General features: G+C 39.3%; 2 protein-coding genes across 5 annotated transcripts in view; one reads left to right on the forward strand and one right to left on the reverse strand.

Moving 5' to 3' along the window:
- The window catches only part of col16a1 (collagen, type XVI, alpha 1), a 66,959-nt gene extending 62,298 nt beyond the window's left edge, over positions 1-4,661 (forward strand). For all 4 annotated transcript variants that reach the window (XM_068332931.1, XM_068332932.1, XM_068332933.1 and 1 more), the window contains 3 exons: positions 28-204; positions 317-394; positions 2,992-4,661. In XM_068332931.1, the coding sequence (XP_068189032.1) occupies positions 28-204; positions 317-394; positions 2,992-3,185 (449 nt within the window). In that variant the 3' untranslated portion in view covers positions 3,186-4,661. The remainder of the gene's footprint in view (positions 1-27; positions 205-316; positions 395-2,991) is intronic.
- col9a2 (procollagen, type IX, alpha 2) lies at positions 4,442-20,683 on the reverse strand. Its single transcript, XM_068332936.1, has 32 exons — positions 20,494-20,683; positions 19,117-19,188; positions 18,420-18,455; positions 18,260-18,322; positions 17,152-17,205; positions 16,847-16,882; positions 16,065-16,088; positions 15,909-15,962; positions 15,739-15,792; positions 14,200-14,250; positions 14,063-14,119; positions 13,902-13,955; positions 12,074-12,127; positions 11,845-11,898; positions 11,323-11,376; positions 11,178-11,231; positions 10,974-11,027; positions 10,825-10,878; positions 10,686-10,739; positions 9,636-9,680; positions 9,494-9,547; positions 9,351-9,404; positions 9,210-9,263; positions 9,052-9,123; positions 8,613-8,648; positions 8,028-8,072; positions 7,587-7,619; positions 7,321-7,467; positions 7,161-7,215; positions 6,828-7,016; positions 6,642-6,719; positions 4,442-6,510 (listed from the first exon to the last, which is right to left on the reverse strand). The coding sequence occupies exons 1-32, from the start codon at positions 20,563-20,565 to the stop codon at positions 6,305-6,307; spliced, it is 2,073 nt and encodes a 690-aa protein (XP_068189037.1). The 5' UTR covers positions 20,566-20,683; the 3' UTR covers positions 4,442-6,304.
- Positions 20,684-23,000: the final 2,317 nt, after the last annotated feature.

Here is a 23,000-nt window from a genome sequence, read left to right on the forward strand (position 1 = left end):
TTAATCATTGCTTGTTTCCCCTCCCAGAGAGAATGGCCTACTATATGTCTCGCATACAAATGCCAGTAGAGATGGTGGCATCCCCGGGTCGCCCTGGACCTCCAGGGAAAGACGGATCACCTGGAACGCCGGGAAATCCAGGTGCACCTGGAATGCCTGGACAGATTGGCAGACAAGGCCGTCCAGGAAGTCAAGGACCCCCAGGTGAGCTTTTTCACATATTAAAAGTGTTTTTAAACTACTTTGAGAAACTCAAACTTTAACAGCATAATGTTTATCTGTGATATTATGGCAATATGTCGCTGTCTGTTCATAGGACCACGAGGACCAAATGGAGAGAAAGGAGACAAGGGTATTGGAGAAATGGGAGATATAGGACCACCAGGAGCACCAGGTAATGTACCCCACTAGTCTATTGATCAGTCCGTAGTGCAATGGTAGCTATTATGTTTGGCAAATAAGCAACAATATGGAAGAGGCATTTATGAATATACAGTATCTGTGAAGGTGCTCATTCATTCAGGTCATGGTTGTTTAAAGTTATTTGATGGTTGCTGGCTTCAGACAAGGATGGGCCCACCCCAAAAAACCCCACACCACACAGACAGAAGAGCAACCTGGTATATGTAGTTCTATGCAGCAAGGATTTCTGACATAGGGGAAACCAAACAGCCACTCAAAAAGTGCATGGCTCAACACTGAAGAGTCAATTCCTCAGAAAGAATTAGACGGTCTTCCTTTCCCTCACGGAAGAGGGACAATCATTTCAGGACACCAATGTTCAGATTTTGGACTGAACATTGGTGTCCTGAAAAGAGACACCAATTAGGTCCCCTTGAAACGCCCCAAAATAAGTACTCAGCAGATTGACTCATTGTAAGCAGCTAATGCTAATGACCACCTTTAGCATACGAAGGCATTCTCCAAAAGCTGTTTGAGTCGATCCACTGGACGTTAAGAAAGTTCTTGAAGACGTTACGTCTCTCATCCAAGAGACTTCTTCAGTTCAGAAGGTGGTGAAAGGTTGCAGGTTCCTCGTGGATTATTATCTTAACCCATGTGTCGATAAAAATCCACGAGGTGCAACCTTTCACCCAACACATCACCTCGGTGGACAGCAACATCAAGTTCACCAGAGAGGATGTAAAGAACAACAGTCTGCCCTTTTTGGATTGCGAGGTCGGCATAAAAGATGACAGAAGTCTGTACGTTGGGGTATATAGGAAACCAACACACACGGACCAATACCTGCTTTTTGTCTCTCACCACCCACTGGAGCACAAGCTGGGCCTCATCAGGACCCTGCAAGACAGGGCTGATAAGCTACCGACCAGTGCCCAAGACCAGGTGAAAGAACACCAACACCTGAAAGGGGGACTGAAAACGTGTGGATATCCTGACTGGACCTTTGTGAAAGCTCACACAAGATCCAGAAAGGAGAACAACCCAGTGAAGACGGAAGAGAACAGGCGCAATGATATAGTGATCCCATATGTGTCTGGAGTGTCGGAAAAGCTGAGTAGGATCTTTAACAAACACAAGGTTCCTGTGTATTTTGAGCCGGGCAACACCCTCCGTCAAAGATTGGTCCACCCAAAAGACCCCACACCACACAGTCAGAAGAGCAATGTGGTGTCTGCAGTTAAATGCAATGAGGAATGCTCAGATGTCTACAGAGGGAAAACCAAACAACCACTACACAGGCACATGGCTCAACACAGAAGAGCCGACACATCAGGACAGGACTCAGAAGTCTTCCTTCACCTCAAGGAAGAGGGACACTCATTTAAGGACACCGATGTTCAGATCTTGGACAGGAAAGATAAATGGTTTCAGAGAAGAGTGAAAGAGGCCATCCACGTCAAAGTGGAGAAGCCATCTTTGAACAGGGGGGGTGGTCTGCGACATTACCTTTCTCCCATTTACAACCATGTCCTTTCAAAACTCCCAAAAAGATTGTCTCAACAGATTGACCCAGGTGATGTGTCTCATGTTAAGGACCCTCATAAGCATACAAAGGTGAAACTCACATCTCAGTGAGCCCCATTGGCACCCCCACTAACAATCGTTGAGTTGCCAGACGGGTGTCAACGACGGTCGTTGGAATGTGAATAGCACTGACCACACCCCACAGGGCTTGTAAACTGGGACATGATCAGTCATCTTCTGAATTGAAGAAGTATCTTGGATGAGAGACGAAACGTCTTCAAGAACTTTCTTAACGTCCAGTGGATCGACTCAAACCGCTTTTGGATAACCATGACCTGGATGACAGAGAACCTACACAGACATATGAAGGCATTGTGACTTCTATGAAATTCGTAATTCAACAAACCCCTTCGACATTCCCTGGCATTCTCAATGTCCATCACTGAGGATCCAGGGTGGTCTTGGTAATGGTCGTTGGAATATGAATGGTGCTGACCACACCTCACAGAGTTTAGCAGCTGAGACAAGAAAAACCGCCACCAGAACTGAAAAAGCCTCTTGGATGAGAGTTGAGACGTCTTAAAGGAACTTTCTAAAAGTCCATGACAATATTCATGTTCAACACCATCCATTGTATTATTGACAGATAAGCGTGTATCCACTGGACACAATTATGAACTAACTGTGTTCTATGACATAGTTTGTTCATCATCTTACTATATTACTGAACGCACTCATCTGTTTTCTTTATTGGTGATGGATTTATAAAACACTTATACCAGCTTCACTAACTAAAGGACAAACTAAGACAAAATTCAGTTTGTATTTTTATAGTGCAGGACCACAACAAAGTTGACATTTATTACAGGGTGTAATGATGTATCTCAGAAAATAACTGGAGGTCTGACTAGTTCCTGGTAATTATTACTTTCAAGTTTATACTTTTTTTACCACTCCAATAAAATGGACAAACTGAGATTTAACTCTATCTTAGAGAGACTGAAAGTCAGTTGCACTGTCTGTGTCTATTTCCTGTCTTTTCTATGTCTTTTAATCTTCTAGGAGTTCCAGGGCCTCCAGGTTATGGTAAAATGGGATCTCCAGGACCAGTTGGCCAGCAGGGTGTACCTGGCATCCCTGGCCCCCCTGGACCGGCTGGTACAAAGGGACGGGATGGGCGCTGTAATCCTGGGGACTGTATGAGCCATCAAGTAGAATACAGCCCCAAGGGTCCATCTGTTAAGGGCCCCTGGTAGAGGAATCAGGGAGAGGGGCAGAAAGGATAGAACCAAGGAGACTACAGAGAAGACTTGAAGCCAAAGATTGTGACTTAACATCATTGAATCTGACCACATATCTGTAGTTTTCTGCTGAATGTTTGAATACAAATTCACAAGTTTTTCCAAGAGCCCCACTGGAATGAGGCCTGCAAAAACCTGCGCCAGTTTTTTTTAATCATTCTTTTTCCCTTTAGATGCCAAATTACCCCTTTATGACCACCTCTTACTTTGTCTTTTTTTTCTGTTTCACTCCTACATTTCAAAGAACCCTGAGAAGATGACAGGAATCACAACTTTTAGTTTGTTCAGCTTGATTACTCCTAGCTCCCCTTTTTCTTTTTTTTTTTCATTCTAAAGTCTGCTGACAAAGAACACGCTATTATTGTAGCACTTTGATTTTACCTTTTACATCTTTTCACCTTCAAATCAGAAGCACATTCAGAGTGCATCGTATGCATTTCTAATATTCTGTCTCCATGATGTGATAGATATTTACATTTTAACTCGTAATGGAATATTCCAGAGAGATGTTTTTCAATTCTGTAGAAACTGATGTCAACCATTTTCCATCATACCCCCTTTGACAGAATGACTGTTTTGTATATATTTATATTTATATATATATATAGTGGCTTTTTATAATTTTGGAAAATGTTTTTAAAAGACAAATGCATGATTATTCACTAATTTTTCATCATCAGTGCGTTCAAACCAACAAAATATGCCAAAAGGTTATTTTTCTATGGTATATGGGCTTTAAAATTTAAATGTGATAAGTCAAAAGCATATTTATTGACTAAAAATGTGTTTACAGAAAAGACATTCGATTTTGAAACAGCGTCACTAAAGTGCCTTTTATATCAATTTAACTCTGAATCATTTTAAAGCATTTTATCTGATTTTCTTTTTTTAAGTATGTTTGCATTTGCCAGGAACTTCAGAAAGTATGAGCAATTATTCAGCCATTCACCGCAGGTACTGTAATGGATCACACTGAGCATGATTACCAAAGCCCTCACTGTCATATAAAGATAAAGAAAATATTGTGAAAAGCATCACAAATGGCTTTTATATTCTTATGTGTTGCTGTATTTGGGTGTTTTAATGTTATTATTCTTTAAATTTGGAGTTTTGAACCACTGCCATCACCATCTCTGGAGCTTCAACTATGAATCTGGTTCAGCTTTTGTTCCCTATCAGCTAACCCATGGGAAGATTAATATTGAATAAAATGGCTTTTCAAGTGAGTTTTATATTGTAGTTGTCAAATTATGTCAAAAACTCAACTACAGAGGTATTTTGAAAAAATGGACCCCAGTACAGAGAAATGTGAAAACATCCACAGCTCTGCTGCAGGGGATCAAACCCAGACAAGTTTTATATCTCTTGTATTTTTTCTGTCTTTTTTTTAATAACTTTGCATCTGTTTGCAATTAAATAATTGTAACCTTCTGTGTGCATTTTGTACCTTTTTGTTCCAACTTTTTGGTCATCGTGAGTATCTTGTTTAAGAAGTACTAGGTCACTCTAAACAGAGGCTCTGGTCAGACCCCATCCAACCTCGAACCTTTTGGGCTGTTTTATCCATAGCCTGGTAGGTCTGTTCAGCAATCAGTATGTGTCCATATGTGGCTTTGTTTGTTCCTGTTTTTACCAAATCCATCATGTGTCTCATGTTTTATTATGAAGCTATTATATGTTGAAAGCAGAACTGCATGTGTGGTTGATTTTAATTCAGGCATTCATGCATTTGGATAATATTGTATAATCTAGTACAATATTTTATTATGATGTGTTATTTTGCTTGGGTTCACAAAGCTTGAACATCTGCAGGTTTGGATGCATGCAAATTTGTTTTTGTTTTTATGAACTGATACCTTTAAAGTTTTACAAGAAGACAAGAAATGAAATGAAAAGGAGCTGAATGAATTGAACCAAACTAACAAGGTTAATTGTCATTTCCCCACATGATAAAAAAAGAATTACATTTTATAAAAGGTTTCCTTTATTGGTTTGGGTTGACCTGAACAGCCGGAAAAAACAAAACAAAACGAAAAACCTTTACATATGATTATCTTTGTAGAACAATAAATAACTTCTGTTGATGAAAATAAATCAGTCATCACGTTGCTGACATCCTGTGAGAAGTCGACAGTGGCATAGCAAGCACATTTAGACTGATTGGTTCGGAGAAAAAGTCGTATCTGTAGGAACTTTTTCTTACTCACTGAATTAACTTACATATGCTTTTTAGTTGACGCATTTTGTAACCCATTTCTTTTTCTCTACATAATAACACACATTTACAAAGATTTACAGCACTGCATTGTGGGAGATGGGAGTGCCTGTCGGGTTATGCTGTTGCCAGGCAACAAGAAGAAGAGATAAAGCTAGTTGTTGGTGTCTAAAATGAGACTTGGGTAGAAAGCTGTGATTGTGAAAGGAAGTGGGGGCAATATACACACGAGGTAAATCAGTCATTTCACTCACGCTCACAAATGAAGAAAAAAAAAGATATTTCCATATAGTACAGTACTGAGTGGAAATTTAGGCTTCAATTATTTATTGGTCCTGTTTGTACACTTTTAAGGCATCAGGTGTGAGGTCTCAAGAGAGGCAAGGATTTAAAACTTTAAAAAATGTCGAACAAAATACTGCATGTGGAAACCCATTCAAAGTGACCACACAAAAGAGAAGTACTTTTCACCACATTTTTTTTTCTCTCAGCTAGTATACACTGTGAATGTGGAAGACTTGGAGATGCAATATGAATCTCTTCTTGCACTGCTAGAACATGGCTGGAATATTTGGATGAGAAATGACATCATCCAAAAACACTCGATAATACAGAGGCTTGTGGGTGGCTGTGAGCTCCTGCTGTCATGGTGATGTGGGAGAATTAGGATCAAGAAAATGTCCCTGCTCATCGAAACTTCAGGTTGTCAGTTTCTTTTTCCACTACACACCAAGTCAATATTATTGTCCCCCACTCCTCAATCTTGATGGTGTCCTACCGAGACAAGTGGTCTATCTCTTCCTTTAATTTCTCTCTCTCTCTTTTTTGTGTGGTGAGTTGCTGATGGTGACATAGGCCTTTACACACTGGGTCCTTTGATTGTGCCAGCTTCCTGTAGTCTCGGTGAGGTGTATGCTGATGCAGCCAAACACATCGCTGCCTCACAGAAGCCTGGTAGACCTGTGGGACCTGCCTTACCGGGGTGACCAGCCTCTCCGACTGATCCCTGTGGTCCTCTTTCACCATGCCTGCCATCCCTTGCCACACCATCCACACCACGAGGACCTGTGAGGGGAGGGGATTCAACATGAAATGCAGATTTTATCTGATGTCCAGAGGTGAGGATCATTTTTATGTCTTTACTTATTTTAAACCTTAGTGAATGTGTATAAAACTTGACAGGCGTCAACTCTTACCTTGTATTCCTGGTGGTCCTGGTAGTCCTGGATGTGGTTTACCAGGATCTCCTCTTTCTCCCTTTGGACCTCTCTTTCCTAGTGAAGAGAAAAGAAGGATGAGCCTTGATAAACCCTCAAAAGCTATTATTTCAGTTATATATTTAGTAAATGTAAATGTGTCAATCCTCTATTGGAAAATTATACCTTTAAGTCCTGTGTTTCCGATTTGTCCATGTCCTCCAATCATACCGTGAATGCCACGGGCACCAGGTAAGCCGTGTGGCCCCTGAGGTCCCGGTGACCCCGGAGGTCCTGGAGGCCCAGGAGGACCCATTACACCGGCCCCACCAAGCACAGCCCTCTTGGCACTCACTGCCACTGCTGCTAATCTCTCTGTAACAGAAAAGACATCCTTGATGGGGTTACCGTGGATTACCCTCGATAATTTACAATCGATTGATCTGGAGATGAAAGTCTGAGATGAGCTAATTTAATCTTCCTAATGGACACCAATGGTTTGCAAGTAGAGATGCTCACCCTGCAACATCTTCAATACCACTTCAATAATATGCTGGTCAGATGCATCACGTCCCTGGAGAGAAGAATAGAAATACCACATGAAGACAGCATCCAACCAAGTGCACAAATAAAAATGTTTTATTCATCACAACTGTCATTAACCGTGAACTGGACTCACTCGTGGTCCTTGAATGCCTGGCAATCCAGGGACTCCACGCTCCCCATTGAGTCCCCTTGGACCAGACAGTCCTGGTGGTCCCTGATCTCCAGGTTTACCAGGGTCTCCAGTGAGTCCATTGTATCCTGGGTCACCCCTAATTCCTTGCTATGAGGGGAAGAATTTGTGAATCACAAGGAGAGAGGCCAATTAAAAATGGATGATGAAAACAAAGACAAAAATCCATCAAGAACGAGGGAAGAGAGTATGTTAATGTAATGTCTCACCTGTCCTTTGGGCCCTGGTTCCCCAGACATACCCTGTCAATGCAAAAACACACAGACTTTGTCATTATCGCATTCATCACTTCTATCTATCATTTCAACTTCAGAGACACTGATTGAGCAATAATTCAAGAATGAATCTTATAAATGTCTAAAAATGCCGCTTCAAGATGGCAACGTGCATCATTGCTCCACTGTCATGTAAATAGCTCATTTGCCATCTGGGTCATTATAGGGATTTATATGCAAATTCCTACAGACTTCCTCTTCTTCAGTATGTTTGTGATGTGTTCTACTATATATATCACTTTTTTTGGATTCCTTTAGACCAAAATATTTAACATTGTCTGAAGTCTACACATGTATGTCATAAATTGAAAGATTTGGCATTTCTTTAGAACAAGTGTTTTAAACAGCTTTTGGTCATATACAGATGAACTTTACCTTTTCACCTTTCTCACCAGCCAGTCCTTCAACACCAGGGTCACCCTAAAACCAACAGAGTGAAAAAATATGGACAAGGGGGTGAGAAATGTATGACTGTAAGAATCAAGAATTACTTTAATTGTCGTCAAATCCAACAACAAAAATTGAACGCTGTCCTTTGGTGCAGATACAGATTTTAAAAAAAAAACAGATATAAGACAGATAATAAAAATAATAGATGAAAAATAGCTAAAAACACAAAAAAGGAACAGAGAAGCAAGATGACGACCATCACAAGTTCACTAACACCCCTTCACAGTATAAAATGATGCACAGTATCGTTCATTTATATTAAATTTCACATAGACACTTGGTAGTGTCACATAAGAACATGTTTGCATGAAGTTGAAATACAACAACATGAGAAAAGTCAAGACGAGCAAACGACAATCAACTGGATTTGTTTTAGGTTGATTGAAACCTAATCAGCCTAAAGCAAGTCCAGTCCAAGTCTTTATTTTCCTTGTCCTGGATGAATGTGAACCTACACAGGTAAACATGAGATAAGATTCTCAGTGTCATTCAAAAGAGAATTCTACTCACAATATCTCCTTGTGAACCAACTTTTCCTTGGAAGCCCTGGAGAAATAAAATGAGTGTGATGTAAATGTGGTCAAACTTAGATTATAATTTATATCTGGAAAAAGAACTGAATATTGATTCAATCCAGCGACATCTTTCTTACTTTGTGATCTGTGGTGTCACACCACAGATCACAAAGTAAGAAATATGTCTCATATATGGAATGTGGAAAATGGGGATGTTTAGATTATCATTTATATTGCTTATTTGTATTGCTTACTTTGTTCAATGATTTACTGAGGATCCATATCTTTTACTCATGGGTAAACGCTGCCCCCAATGGGCATGTCTGGGTAACTAAATTATTTTGAAGTGTGTTGGAACGTCAACAATGAACAACATGCTTTATCAAAGAATTATGACTGAACAGTCATACATATGCATGCACACACACGCAAACCTTGTCACCCTTGGTTCCACTAAGACCCTGAGCACCTGGAACACCAATTGGTCCCCTCTCTCCTTTGTTTCCCTGGACAAATGGACAAAGTTTATATGCAAAATTACTGCTGTAGCTTAGAAAAATTTGTAGGCAAAAAAATACAAAAAGATACCCACAGGTTTGCCGACAACTCCTTGTGGTCCAGCTTCTCCACGCTGGCCTCTGTCACCCTGTAGGAATCAGGCTGAGTGAACATGTTTTACTGACAGTTGTGGATTTTGGTGTTTTACATTCAACCAGAAAGATTGGACTTATACCTTAGGTCCAGGAACTCCTTCCATACCAGCCTCACCAGGTAGACCAGGTTCACCCTAGGAGTTGCAGTTAAAAGATTATGCATCCTACTGTAGGAGAATTAGGAGAAAACAATTACAGTCTTTAGTCTGTATCCACTGGTTACCAGAGGTCCAGGGTCACCAGCAAAACCAACGTGACCCCTAGGTCCTGCCTCGCCCTAATAGGGAAGGAAAGACAAGATTTTTAAAAAAAGAGAAAACCTTAAAAATGCACCTTCTATAACAACTTTTCCCCTAAAGGCTTACATTTTCTCCGGGTCCTCCCTTTGTCCCAGGACTGCCAGGTAATCCCTATAGAAAAAAGAAATATATATATATATATATATATATATATATATATATATATATATATATATATATATATATATATATATATATATATATATATATATATATATATATATATATATATTGCAAATGAAAGAAATCAAAGAAATCAAACAAAGGCTACATCTGTATTGTGCATACTGACTCACAGTGTGTTGTATATTTTACATTTTGAAACACAGAGAGGGGACATGAAACTGTAAGTGGTAATAAACCTGCATATCTGTACTGTATAAGATTGAAGTGAAGGGAAGTAGGGCTGATGCCTTAGATAAAAATACAAGAATGAAAATAAGCTGATTTGCAGTTTCAGCTATCAGTATATACCTTGCAGTAGCCTTCCCTGTAACGATTTCACAGCAGCACATAAAGCAGGGTTGCTTATTGTGTCTGAGTTTGCAGCAGTGTTAGTGTCACCACAATGACCACAGAGCAAAGTGTGCATCTCATGCTCCATTACCCTTTAGTCAAACTGATTCACACACAAACATAAGCTCACACACAGCAGTTTACACACTGGTCTGATTGTGATAAATCACTGATGGTAGGAGGGAGAATGCTATTTTAAGGTGGTATAAATTCTAAAACAGCATGGGCCATAGGGTCAGTGGTAACCTGGAAAAATGCCCAGAAAAAACAAAACCCACAAAGATTAACGTCCGGCTTCAAATTAGTTTCCTCTGCTTTGTTGAAATAAGTTCAAAATGACCCCCTACGTGGTCTGGTTGGCAATTAGTGTTTACAGATAAGCTTATTTGCATGTGCCTTCAGTGGTATGGCTGTTAAACTCAAACAAACAGTTCCCTCACTCCACACACACACACACACACACACACACACACACACACACACACACACACACACACACACACACACACACACACACACACACACACACACACACACACACACACACACACACACACACACACACACACACACACACACACACACTGATGGGTCACTCACCGCAGCACCCTGAGGACCAGGAGGACCAGGCATTCCAGCCTTGCCAGGGCCACCCTACAGGAAGGAGAATATAAGGAGAATAAATGCTGATCTATTATAGAGACTGGTATTTCTTATTATCAAGGCTGGCAACTCATACTTTTATTCCAGGAATACCAGGTGTGCCATCTTTCCCATCAATACCCGGCAGACCCTGAAAAAGCAGACAAATGAATCAGTGGACTGATTTTGGCACACTCTCTGTGCCAAATGAGTGTGCAGTGCACATACAAAATTGTGTTAACTCACATTCTCTCCTTTTTTGCCAACTGCACCCTGTGGGCCCTGGATACCTCGGCTGCCCTGTGCAAAATAACCACACCAGCATTAGTGTGTTTGCAATCCACATCAGGACCACTGTCCTATTCAACTAATTAGAAATATTTCATCTGTTTTCATTTTCTGTGAATGCTTTAGCGATAAACAAGGGAAAAAAACCAAACAGTCACCCACTTTGTCTCCCTTGTCTCCTGTCTCTCCAAGTGGTCCCTGTGGCCCTTCCTCACCCTGCAAACAACAGAAAGAGAGTTACAGTGTTGTGTTTCTTCATTTATGAGTGCAATCAAGTCTCTTATTCTTTCATAAAGTATAAACTCACGGGAGGCCCAGGAATTCCTACAGGTCCGTTGATTCCCTTGTAACCACGAGGGCCCTGTGGGAAAACAAAAAAAGTGCCATCAGTCAGGTCAGATCAGGAAGGATGCTAAGTCATGACAGTCTACAGTTCTTTGTGATAAAGGGGTAATTAGTGCTTAACTCACTTCACTAATGCAAGCTACGCCGAGAGCCAACTCCTCTTACTTTGGCACAAAGCCAGGGCGCTGACTTGGCCAAAGCGGCGAATGTTAACAGTAAGACGGATGACTACGAAGGATCATTAACTACAGATGGAGGCACCATGGACCCAGACAACCCCAACTCATTAAAGGAGGGGAGAGATTTGTGTTAGCATCATTTCCATATGTCCCCATTGCTGATAATGGATGGCGTTTGTATAGTGGGGGCAGGTCTGACTATGCCGCCTTGATGCTCATCTAAGAGTGAAAACAGCCTCATACTCAATGTGAAAGAGGACAAAAAAGTTATGATGTGAAAAAAGGAGAAAGGGGCCTGTACTCACTGCTTCTCCTTTCGGACCCATCATTCCCGGATAACCTCTCAGACCTATTGGGCCCTTAATAGGAAAGAAATTAAAACAAGGTAAGACAAATTAAGACCTGTGACCATGACTAAACATAGAGCTAATTCCACAACACTATCTTCAGTTAAAATCAAGATAATACAAGGTGAAAACACTAATTAGCCTTGGATATTGAATTAAAATACAATTAGTTAAATTCCCAGCATACCACAGGTCCTGGAATACCCTGTTCACCAGAGATGCCCACTTCCCCCTTGGGACCCTGGTGGAAACAAGAAAAGAGAAAAGACTAATCAGTTATGCTGTTTTATTTTGACTAGCTGCATACGATTGAGTATGATATCCTTACACATTTTTACAAAACTCCAGAACATCTTGATTTTGATAAATTCTGGAAGCGTTGCAGTCAAGAAACTCTTAAAAGCTGAAAATCCATTTGAATCCACTTAATGACCATTATGTATTAATTTATATATTTATGTATTTAATATCTGAACTAATCTTGATTCATCAGGTGCTTTGGTTTATGGGTGCGGCTGTGATTATTCAGGTTGCAGCTTTTTCAGAACAAAAATAAACCTAGCTGATCTAAAAATTGTCAAATCCTGAAGAAAAACCTGAAATTATGAAATCAAATATTACAATTACATTTTGGAGTTAAACCATTTGGACCTGCAAATAAATAATAAATAATAAGAATCTGCATAGTTTCTTACTATTAAATGGAATTATCAAAATAATGCAGGTCTGTTTGGTTACTAAGGAGCAATAGAATGTGTTGATTGGCTGCCCACGGCTTGTGTTGGTTGTGACCTCTAGTTTACATATTTTTCCTTTCTTACTTTTTTTTTGGTGAAAGTTCACCTGTTGTAAGCTTTCATAGTCAAGCCATTGATGTCCAGGTGCATGAATATGGATATTCTGCTGTGCAACCATTGTGTCCATTTATTGTTTGCCATGAAATATAGATATATGAAGCGATATTTGTTTAAATTTGGACACGTTTTTTTCTTTCTTTTTTCTCTGTGGTCATGGGGATTAATAAAATAAGTTTCTTCTTCTTTGTCTGGATTGCAGCAGTAGCAGGTCAAGAAAAGCACTGTTCACCAGTGAACAGTCCTTCTGCCTAGCAACACTTTTTATGTCTTCTTGGTGGAATCTTCAAGGAATTCCCAGGCCAAATAAGATGAGAAATTCCTCCAGAGGGCTCTGGGTCTACTCTAGGGTCTGCACCCAGTCAATGGCCACATTAATCTAATTTTTTTTTTCCTTGTTCTGTTACTAGCATAACATCTAGCAACATACATTACATATAGACAAGGAAGTGGTGTCCCTCTCCTTACATATCTTGAAGAAGTTTAAATAAAAAATAAACAGATTTAGCTGGTCTAACCATTCTCTACTTTTCTGTAGCTTCATATAGCACCTAATACCAAATAAAAAAAAATAGGACAAACATTTTTGGTACATAGTATCTTAGTTTTACCTTGAACAGAATAGTCAGGATGTAAACCACTTGTGTTAACTGTGCTTAACAAGAAATAATGTGGTTGCACCCTAGTGTAATTGTGTCTTATAGCAGGTCAAATTTACAAGTCTGCCTGGGAGAATAGGTAACAATGAGGTGCAATGAGTGTTTTGAGCAAATAAGGCCTCTTATGTGGGAAGATCAGAGGCTAATTCCTGGGGCCTGGCTAGCCACACTGCTGGAACCCACTACATGCTCATTTGCTATGATTAATATATTGAGGGAAGATGACTGTATGAACCCTGACTTGTCTCATCCCTCCCTTTATGTACCTGGCTAAACACCATTTCTTTCCTATGACTTGCCACATGCTGCCTTCAGAGTCAGGTCCAGGCTGGACTAATCACAGCCAGATTAGAGCCAGTCATGTGCCTCAAGGGGCTTCATTAGAGCTAATCCTTTCCTTGGTTGATCCTGAATGGTGGGTGCGAGACTATACAGTTCATATAGATATATGGGTGTTTCAGTGCATATGTGAGTCTGTTTCAGCAGAATTTCTGCAACTTACTGTTTTGCCAATAGCTCCAGGGTCTCCGAGTACACCAGCACGTCCCTTGTGACCCTAAATGGCAATACGTTATTTGTGTTTTGTAACAATATTATCATTGATATGCAGTACATGAAATGCTTCATCCTTAAGGGGCAACTGGAAACAGACAAAATACTTACCTTGACTCCCTGCAGTCCCAAGGGTCCTTTAGGTCCTGCTGGACAGTTAAGAGGACACTGTTGTCGAGAGAATGAAATGTATGGATTATGAAAAGTGCCGTCAAACCAGATTTGTAAGAAATTATGTTTGAGCTTACCTGAAACTCTGCACTGCCTTCCTCTCCACCAATAAACTTCCCCGGAGGACCCTAGATGGACAAATAGATACAAAGACAGATAGATGAAGCTACCTGTTCAAAGTTGAGTCCACTCCCATGAGTAAGCCAACGGTATCTCTATAAATTTATTTATTTCCCTCTCTATGTCACTTCTCTCTGTTCATTGATTGAATTAGAATGCAAAATATCTCTACAGGGGCTGATCTATTCCTGGAGCAGTCAAACAAGACTACCCAACTGTCTAATAGAGGGATCAATTTATTCCAAAACAGCACTGTAGATAAACACAGTGTCATACACTCTCATTACAGACACCTCTTCTTCGCAGATGGACAGCGTAGAGTAAATACACCTTTTGAAAAAAGACTTGGACCACGCAATGATTTCAGTGCAAGCTGCTTGTTAGAAAGGTAACAAATTGCAGTGAGCTCTAGCAAAGTGAGGTGCATTGTTATCATACCTTTTTTTTGAAAAACACATTAATTACTGCTGGCTTTGGAAGAACAGATTCCACTTCCAAACTGTTTGAGCAGATGTTATATTGAGTTTGTTGTTGCTTGACTTTTGCATAGTGATTGGTATCAATACCATGTGTGTTTGGTGCAATTAGACTGGTGTAACTATATGCTTGATTAAATCCAATGAGCTTCCATTCGCTCATTTATCCTTCTCTGTTCACAGCTGCGCTCATCAATCTCACTGAAATGGTTGATTTCAGGTATGAAATGATTTATTATTCCGTCAGTTACAGTTGCAGGACAATGTCAGGGCAATGTAATAGCTGATATTAGCGTATTACAAGTATATTCTTATCAGTGACAAATGGACTGATACAAGAAAGTACAGTAGAAATGTGTTGTACAGGTGATCCATAATAACAGAATTACACATTTATTTTCAATTACAAAATGATCTGCACTGCACACAAAGCAGACAGTAATTTGTTTCCACCAACCCTCTTACCACATTCCATGAACATTTGTCAATTACTTTTGTGTGATGCTGCTAACTAAACAAGAAAATACAGTACAGTATATTGACAGGATGCTTGAAGGAAGCTCTGATAATAATTATTTATTTTTCACAGGTAATCTATCTATCTGAAAATTGATCTTCCCCAGAGCACACTTGAAATCAACATAAGGCTCATGAGCCAATTCCAGATCGAAGTCAAGAAAACCCAAGAAAACTACCAGGAGAATGGACCCAGCACAAATGTCATTATAGTATCAGTTGGAGCTGTTCAGTGAAGCCTCATAATACAGAGAGTGGATGTAATAGCAGGGATATGTAAGCAATACTGGAGATGATTTGTGTTGTTATTGAAATGCACAATATGTGGAGGGTCGTCATGTTGTTAAATCCAACAACCCGTTGTTGAACAACAACAACCCTTTGATTTCTGCCTCCTCATGTCAGACTTTTCTAAGAGTATATCAGAACCAAAGTAACCATCAGAAATCAGAGAAAAAGAAGAATGGTAGGTATTTCAAAGGTAAACAGTTCCAGGTGTCTTACTGGCTTTCCCGGGGGTCCAGGTAATCCTGGAAGTCCAGGCGGTCCCAATAGACCCTAAATGAAGCAGAAGGACCATAGTTGTAAATACCGAGCTGTACATGTTATTGCATATTATAATCTGTTAATACATTTGTAAGTCATGAATACAGAAAAAGAGGTAAGAGGCCTGCCTCTGGTCCAGTTGGTCCAATTTCACCTGGAAGACCTATTGGCCCCGGAGCACCCTTTCATAGAGAAAGCGAGACCAATGTATAGACAAAGCACCTCAAACCAAAGTCGTTCAGAGATTAATGGTATGACTGTTTTACAGCATGCAAGCTACTTACAGCCAGTCCTGAAAGTCCCGGTCCCTATGTTGACAGAAGGGACCGGAGGTTAAATTACTGTATAACAAGTGGAACCAATCCATCAAAGTATCAATTAACATTTGCGAAAGCCAATTAATAATGGAGGCAAAGTAATTCGGTAATATGTGTGTGCAGTGTCAGAACATGGGCAAACAGAGCTCAAGAGAAAATCAGAACACAATCAGTTTGTGTTTGTTGTGCGCTTTGCTCAGAATTAATTATGAACAGAATTTGAGTAAATAAACCCTGCTGGAGGACATACAGCCCACAGGGCAGGATCTCTTGTCTCTGCAGGGTGAAGGCAGCTGGGTGTATGAAACAGCCTCACACACGATGCATGTCAGTTCTAAACAAATGATTGAACTACTGCATTAGTGTTCAAGCATGATATTGGTTCTGAAATTCTTGTTCAAATATACTGTATTGGGTTGTGTCTGATTTGTGGGTATAGACTACCACCTAGTGGTGACAAACTGAACTGAAAATTGTGTGGAGATTTTCTTACATGATGATTAAATTGCCTTTAATAGCTATATGTAACATAATTTACTTCACCATTTATCAAGTAACTGTATTGACTACATACTCCTTGTATTAAAAGCAATACAAAATACTAGATTTTTTTTTTTAAAGTAGCCCCTTTTAAACACAAGAAAATGACTTTATATGACAGAACAATAGAAACAACTGTGCTTTCATTTTAAAAAAATCATTCATTTTATAAAATTTGTTGTGGTAAAAGTTGATAAAAGTTTACTTACAGCAGGTCCAGGTTCACCACTTGGTCCGGGTTGACCCTATAGAGATAGCAGACAGCAATTGTTGCTGTAATGGTTTTCTGCCGAAGAACTTTCCTCAAATTACATCTTCAGGTAAAGAAATTAGATTACATGACATTTAACGTAAAATAAAATTTTATTTTTCTGTAGGCAGTTTCAGTGTTGTCCACGTCACAATTAAAATATATTTGGAACACAACCCTGAGAATTGCAATGTCAGACAAAAGCCCCGTTGAATATTGCGGTCTGCTCAGATGAACTATCCAGGTGGATGTTTGGACACTTGCCTTAGGGCCAGGACTTCCAACAGGACCTCGATCACCCTTGGCTCCAATTAAACCCTAGAGACAGACAGAAGGAGATGCTGGCAGGCTTGCAATGCATTTGCGTGTGTGTGCGAGTGTGAAAGAGTATTGAAAGATAATGATGACTAACAACTGCATTCTAAAGACTACACATGATCTGACTTTAACACATAACAAGAATTACAACAGGTCTAATTAGACATTTTATCAGAGTTGATTGGTCTAATACGTAATTAGGATACACTTCTGAGATGGAGATTCCAGGGCGGATTACTGACTAAACCTCTGAGGAATGCAAGTGATTGTGTGTTTATGTGTGTGCGCTTCTACTAGCATATGATTGAGAGACATTGACAGCTAAATCCAGTTAAACTAAACTAAACAAAAAGCTGCATGACATTGTCAGGAAAACTATTCACTGAACAGTCTCTGTTCTGTTCTGTTCTATTCTATTCTATTCTATTCTATTCTATTCTATTCTATTCTATTCTATTCTATTCTATTTTATTCTATTCTATTCTAAACTAATCTACTCTTCTCTTTAATGAGTTCATCAGTACCCATAATTACTATAGATTGAATAAGTGTAATCAGCAAAAGATAATGGGTTTGACACACTCAGTATTAACCTCACGCTATGACCGAAGCAGTGAATTAATGCAATTGCTGTATTGACAATAAACCAATAGTTAACAATTCAGGGGTCAGCACAGGCGATTAATTACAATATTCATAACAGTGGAAAATAGAACAGCACAGTAGGATGAACGAAGAAATTCAGAAGAGGTCTCTAAAGCATGCATTTTGAAGTTATGTAATTATTTAAATCAAAATAAATTACAGTCAATTTGTTTTGCTTCTATATTGTCATAAGAGCTCTTCTGGTTATCTGCGTGAGGTTTTTTTTTTTTTGTCTGAGCTTATCTGTTTTCATTTTAATTAATAAGCTACTTCCACATTAAGGATCTCAGAAGCTTTTACATTAGGGAAGAAGGTTTTTTTTAGGATTTTCAAGGCACTGTTTCATTTTTGTGCTAGTTGTACAATTCTTTTTCACTCAAACACAACAAATACCAGCCAGTTTACTTACATCAATACCATTCTCCCCTGGTGCTCCATCAGGACCTGGTTCTCCTGGCTCTCCCTTTTGTCCCTGCAATAAAATTATAATGTTAGGTACTTAAGCAAATCGATAACCATCAGAAGGTTCTGAGTTCTAAATTCTAATAAATAACAAAATTCAAACTTACTGGCGGACCAGGGGGACCAGGAGGTCCTTTCTCTCCCTGGGAAGAGTAAGTACATTTAAGCTTTGTTACTTTAACAGAGAACGTGCTTTAGAAAAATGACATGATGAGAACATTTTTAACTCATCCATAAACCTTAATATATTTTTTTTTTCATCACAAGCTAAGCCTATTCTCACAAGCTCCAAAAAATATGTGACATTATTGTTCTGTCAAGGATTTGCAATGCTGTTGCCAAAAATAACTTTCTGATCACAATCTAAATGCACAAATAGCTTACCTGGTATTTTTTAACATGAGTGTGGAATGGAAATTTTTAGCATTATAGATCTACTTTACACTGTACATGTACGTTGATCCAAACAAATCAAATATTAAATCACTGTTTTTTGGAAAGTTAAATGGAAATCAGAACTTCTTGCAAGTGCGCGTGCGCTTATGTGTGCATGTGTGATAATATATTTATGGAACATGTGTGTCGTTAGCTCAGAAAACATTTCAAATGTATCATGTTACCCTAGGAGAAAAGGTACATTCTCAAGAAACCCCTCTCTCTGCTGCGAACAGAGCTCTTTTGTGCAGGTGTGTTATTTCACAGCGCCCTCTCTTGGTAAGACTGCACAAGAGCACAGGATCTGTATTTGTCTAGCACAAAGATGGTCTTTGTGACAAATCTGTTCAAACCTGGTTGGATACTAACATCAATGCCGTCAGACCCAGGGATGCCAGAGGGGCCTGGTGGGCCAGGCTGGCCCTGAGGTCCAGGTGGACCCTGTTGACACACAGAAAGAAATTCAATTAAAGTAAAGTAATCACAAACAATGAAATTCAGTAGCAAAATGAATGTTATGCTGACAGTGGGGAGGATAATAGGGAAAAAAATCAATTATATTAAAACAACCCATAACAATGTTTCAATTGTGTTGCTATCATGATTACGGTGAGAGAGAGAATTATTTTTTTAAAATCTTTCTTTATCAACAAACTGGAAATGTCCATACAAGATGTAGTTTAACGGCTACCAATAAACAGTATGGTAACAAATGCAGCAATAACAAATGACAAGTATACACAGATTTGCATTCTGGGTAAATTATTTCATTTTCTTTCATATAATCAACTTAAGCTCTACAACAATAACAACAACAGCAGCAGCAACAACAACAATAACAGACTAACTAAATACTTAAACCTAAGCTAAATACCTAAATAAGCATGAACTGATTAAGGTTGTACCAAGTTGATACAAGACAAAAAGGTAAAAGTAAATGACTGAGCAGGAATGTGGCAGGAGTGGTCATGAGACTGGCACTGTTTACCCTCAAACACCCTCCACCCACCCCCACCCCCCACACCGAACACACACACTCACACACACACACAGGCACGCACGCACGCACGCACGCACACACACACACACACACACACACACACACACACACACACACCTGACCCCCCCACCACCACCACCACCACCACCATCACCACTACGTTGGTGACTTCTTAGCCCATCTTTGAAATCATCTCTTTGAGTCAATCAGTCCATCTGGTGATCAAAAGAGCAAATCAATAGGAATAAAAGAGAATCCGATTTAAAAAAAAAAAAATCATCCCCTCTTGACTTCCATCTCCATTATGAGGTTTTTTAATGAAAAACAAAAGAATCATCATGAATTTCTCCTTTGATTGCAAAACATCTTCTTGAGCAGAAAAAGTATCCAGTTTAACGCTAAATATCATCTTGACCCATCGGTTATCTTAAATCCACATGTTACGGAGAAGATAATCCATAGATTATAAGCCCATGTCATTCAGTTTCCATAGCAAACAACCTATCTCAATCTTGATGGGTTTTTTTCAAATACAAATAAAATGAGACTGTCACCTCTAATACGCCATCGTTTGATCAACAAACAGCATTTTAGAAGAAGAAGAAGAAGAAGAAGAAGATCCCTTAAATCAACACCAAGACAGCTCTCAGTTTGTAACAGACATCCAGGGTTCTCCGGGCCATTCCAGGGGACTTCTCCCCCCTGAACCCCAAAATAAAGCAGGTCAACCTCCCCTGTACACTCACCACTTGGGCCAGAGCCAGGCACAAAGTCTGCAGTATTACCCAGGTCTTCAGCAAGGCAGAGAGAGCAGCCATGGTACCTCTGCCCTGTTCACCAAATCCTCTCTTCTCGTTGCTCTTTCCGCTCCTTCACTACTCTCCAGGCCGGCACAGTGCAGGACTGGTGAAGGAAAGTTATCCAAGCTGAAAGTGGGGGTGGGGGAGTGGGAGACTGTATGCACTGCCCAAAAAAAATCCAGTCAAAAGGAAGGAAAGAGCTGAGAATGGAGGGGATGGATAAAAGAATACGGAGAGGGGAAGGTGGAGAGAGAATCATATTCAGGATCCTTTAATAATTCCTGAAAGGAAAATTGCTTAAAGAAAGAAAACAGAGAGAGTGGTATAATCCTGGTCCAAAGGTGAAACCATACAGTTTAACAGTGAAAAACACACAAGGACACATAAGTGTGACAACAATACACAATAAACACCAGTAAATGAACTCTACGTGGTACACCTTTTCAATGACTCCTAACATTTACCTGTCTCTCTCTGAGAAGTAATTAGGCGGAAAAACCCACCAATGTTTCCAAGTAATTTAGCACTGCATGGAGATGAACAGGGATGTTCCATGAAGGACATAGCATTTAGATGAAACAGATTCTGAATGACATTATTTATTTGCAGGCAAAAATATTAATTTGTCTGTAGACATAAAATAACTACTGATAAAATAGCAAATAATGAATCAATGGTTTTCTCTGTTTCGGAGGCTGAGACAAACTGAGCTATTCACTGACATCTAGTGGTCGGTTTACAAAGTGCATGTTAGTTCTGACTGCAGTCAATGGAGGCTCTACATAACTGAATAAATAACAGACCTTACAGTTACCCCTATTGCTCAGACATTCTTTTACAGAAAATATGGGGGTAAAACTTGGGTCCATTAGATGGAAGCATTCACATATTATCCGATATAAAACTTCATAAAACTTTGGTCACTGTTGTGGTTTCCACATCTTTAACTGGAAATAATGCATTTATGTCCAAAGATATAATGGAAACAGCCTCCAGCAACAAACAGAGAGACAGCAGGTGAATGTAAATTAAAATTTAACTGTTATAAATACAGGAAGAATCCAAAAGAGAGCAGCAGGGGGCAGACAAGTAGCTCATGGTGGAGGAAGATGAGGCAGACTGAAGTAAACAACCAATCATACTCAGAATCATACCAACAGCCAATTTGGAGTCACTAATTTACATCTAATACATGTTTTCATGATGGGAGGAAGCTGGACAACCTGGAGGAAACCCAAACAAAGTCGGGGAGAACATGCAATCTCAACATTGAAAAGTAAAAAAACAAAACAAAAACTAAAATAATTGTAGGTCAAAAAAAGATTTGATCTGTGTACCATACATATCAAACTGATGGAAAACCGTTGATCAGTGTAATACAACATCAGCAAAGACATTTAAATGTAGTAATCCATGTTTGAAAAGGTGAATAAACATGGATTACTACATTTAAATGTATTTGCTGATGTTGTATTACACTGATCAACAGTTTTCCATCAGTTTAGGGTTTTGCCCTTGGCAGCGTCATGCTTTCTAGATTACCGCATTTCTAGTAGTCAGCTCATTTCAGTGGGATGAACACTGCTGCTCATTTTACACCACTGCTGTTTGCTATAGTCAATCGACTTGATGTTCGACCTCTCTGTTTAAAAATAGCACACACTTGGAAATATTTTCACAAGCTGAGTCTAGTGTTTGTCTGGCTGGATGAGCTAGAACTTAGCTTTGTGAAGCCCCTGTTCATTCAAATCAGATGTTGACCTTTGATTCTTTTCTGAGTGCAACAGTGCTACTGGTGATTTAAATCCAAAAATAGTGCAAAATTCTTCATGATATAGAAAATTAAAATAAAAAAAAACAGTAATTGATATGAAGAATTATGTTCTGGTTGAATTTGAAGTGATTGTCTGATGCCCACATCCCCAACTTGCATGTCTCAAACTTCAGTGAATTTCCACAAATCCAAGTGATGTAATTATAACTTCTTGTAATTCTTATGAATCACTTTCTTCAAACAGTTAAAAATTGCAAAATCAAGGAAAAGGACCGTTTTCATACCACTCTTTTTGATGCAGACTATAATCATTAAAGGAATATATGCAGCAATGTAAAAAGCTGATGTATGGATTTTAAAGAGTCACATTAACTCATCTTGGATGTGTATAAATTAAGTTTAGGATTGGCTTCATAAAGAAATACACAAATACTGTATGTCAATGGAATTCATCTCATAGTGGGGAAGCAAATTATTCCAAAAAGGGTTGTTTTTATAATTCAAGAGGAATTAAAATATGAAATAGAATCGAATGTCAGAGGTGTATAATCTGCAGAAAGATATATAAGTATTTTATTTTTTTAAGAGGAGGCACTTCCAGCAACAAGGATGGTGTCCTTCTCTTTGGAGTCTGTCAAGCTGAATGTATTGACATCAGTTGAACAGAGAACTATTCACA

This window comes from Antennarius striatus, chromosome 14 (genome assembly GCF_040054535.1).
Source record: "Antennarius striatus isolate MH-2024 chromosome 14, ASM4005453v1, whole genome shotgun sequence".
In the NCBI taxonomy this organism is placed as follows: Eukaryota; Metazoa; Chordata; class Actinopteri; order Lophiiformes; family Antennariidae; genus Antennarius; species Antennarius striatus.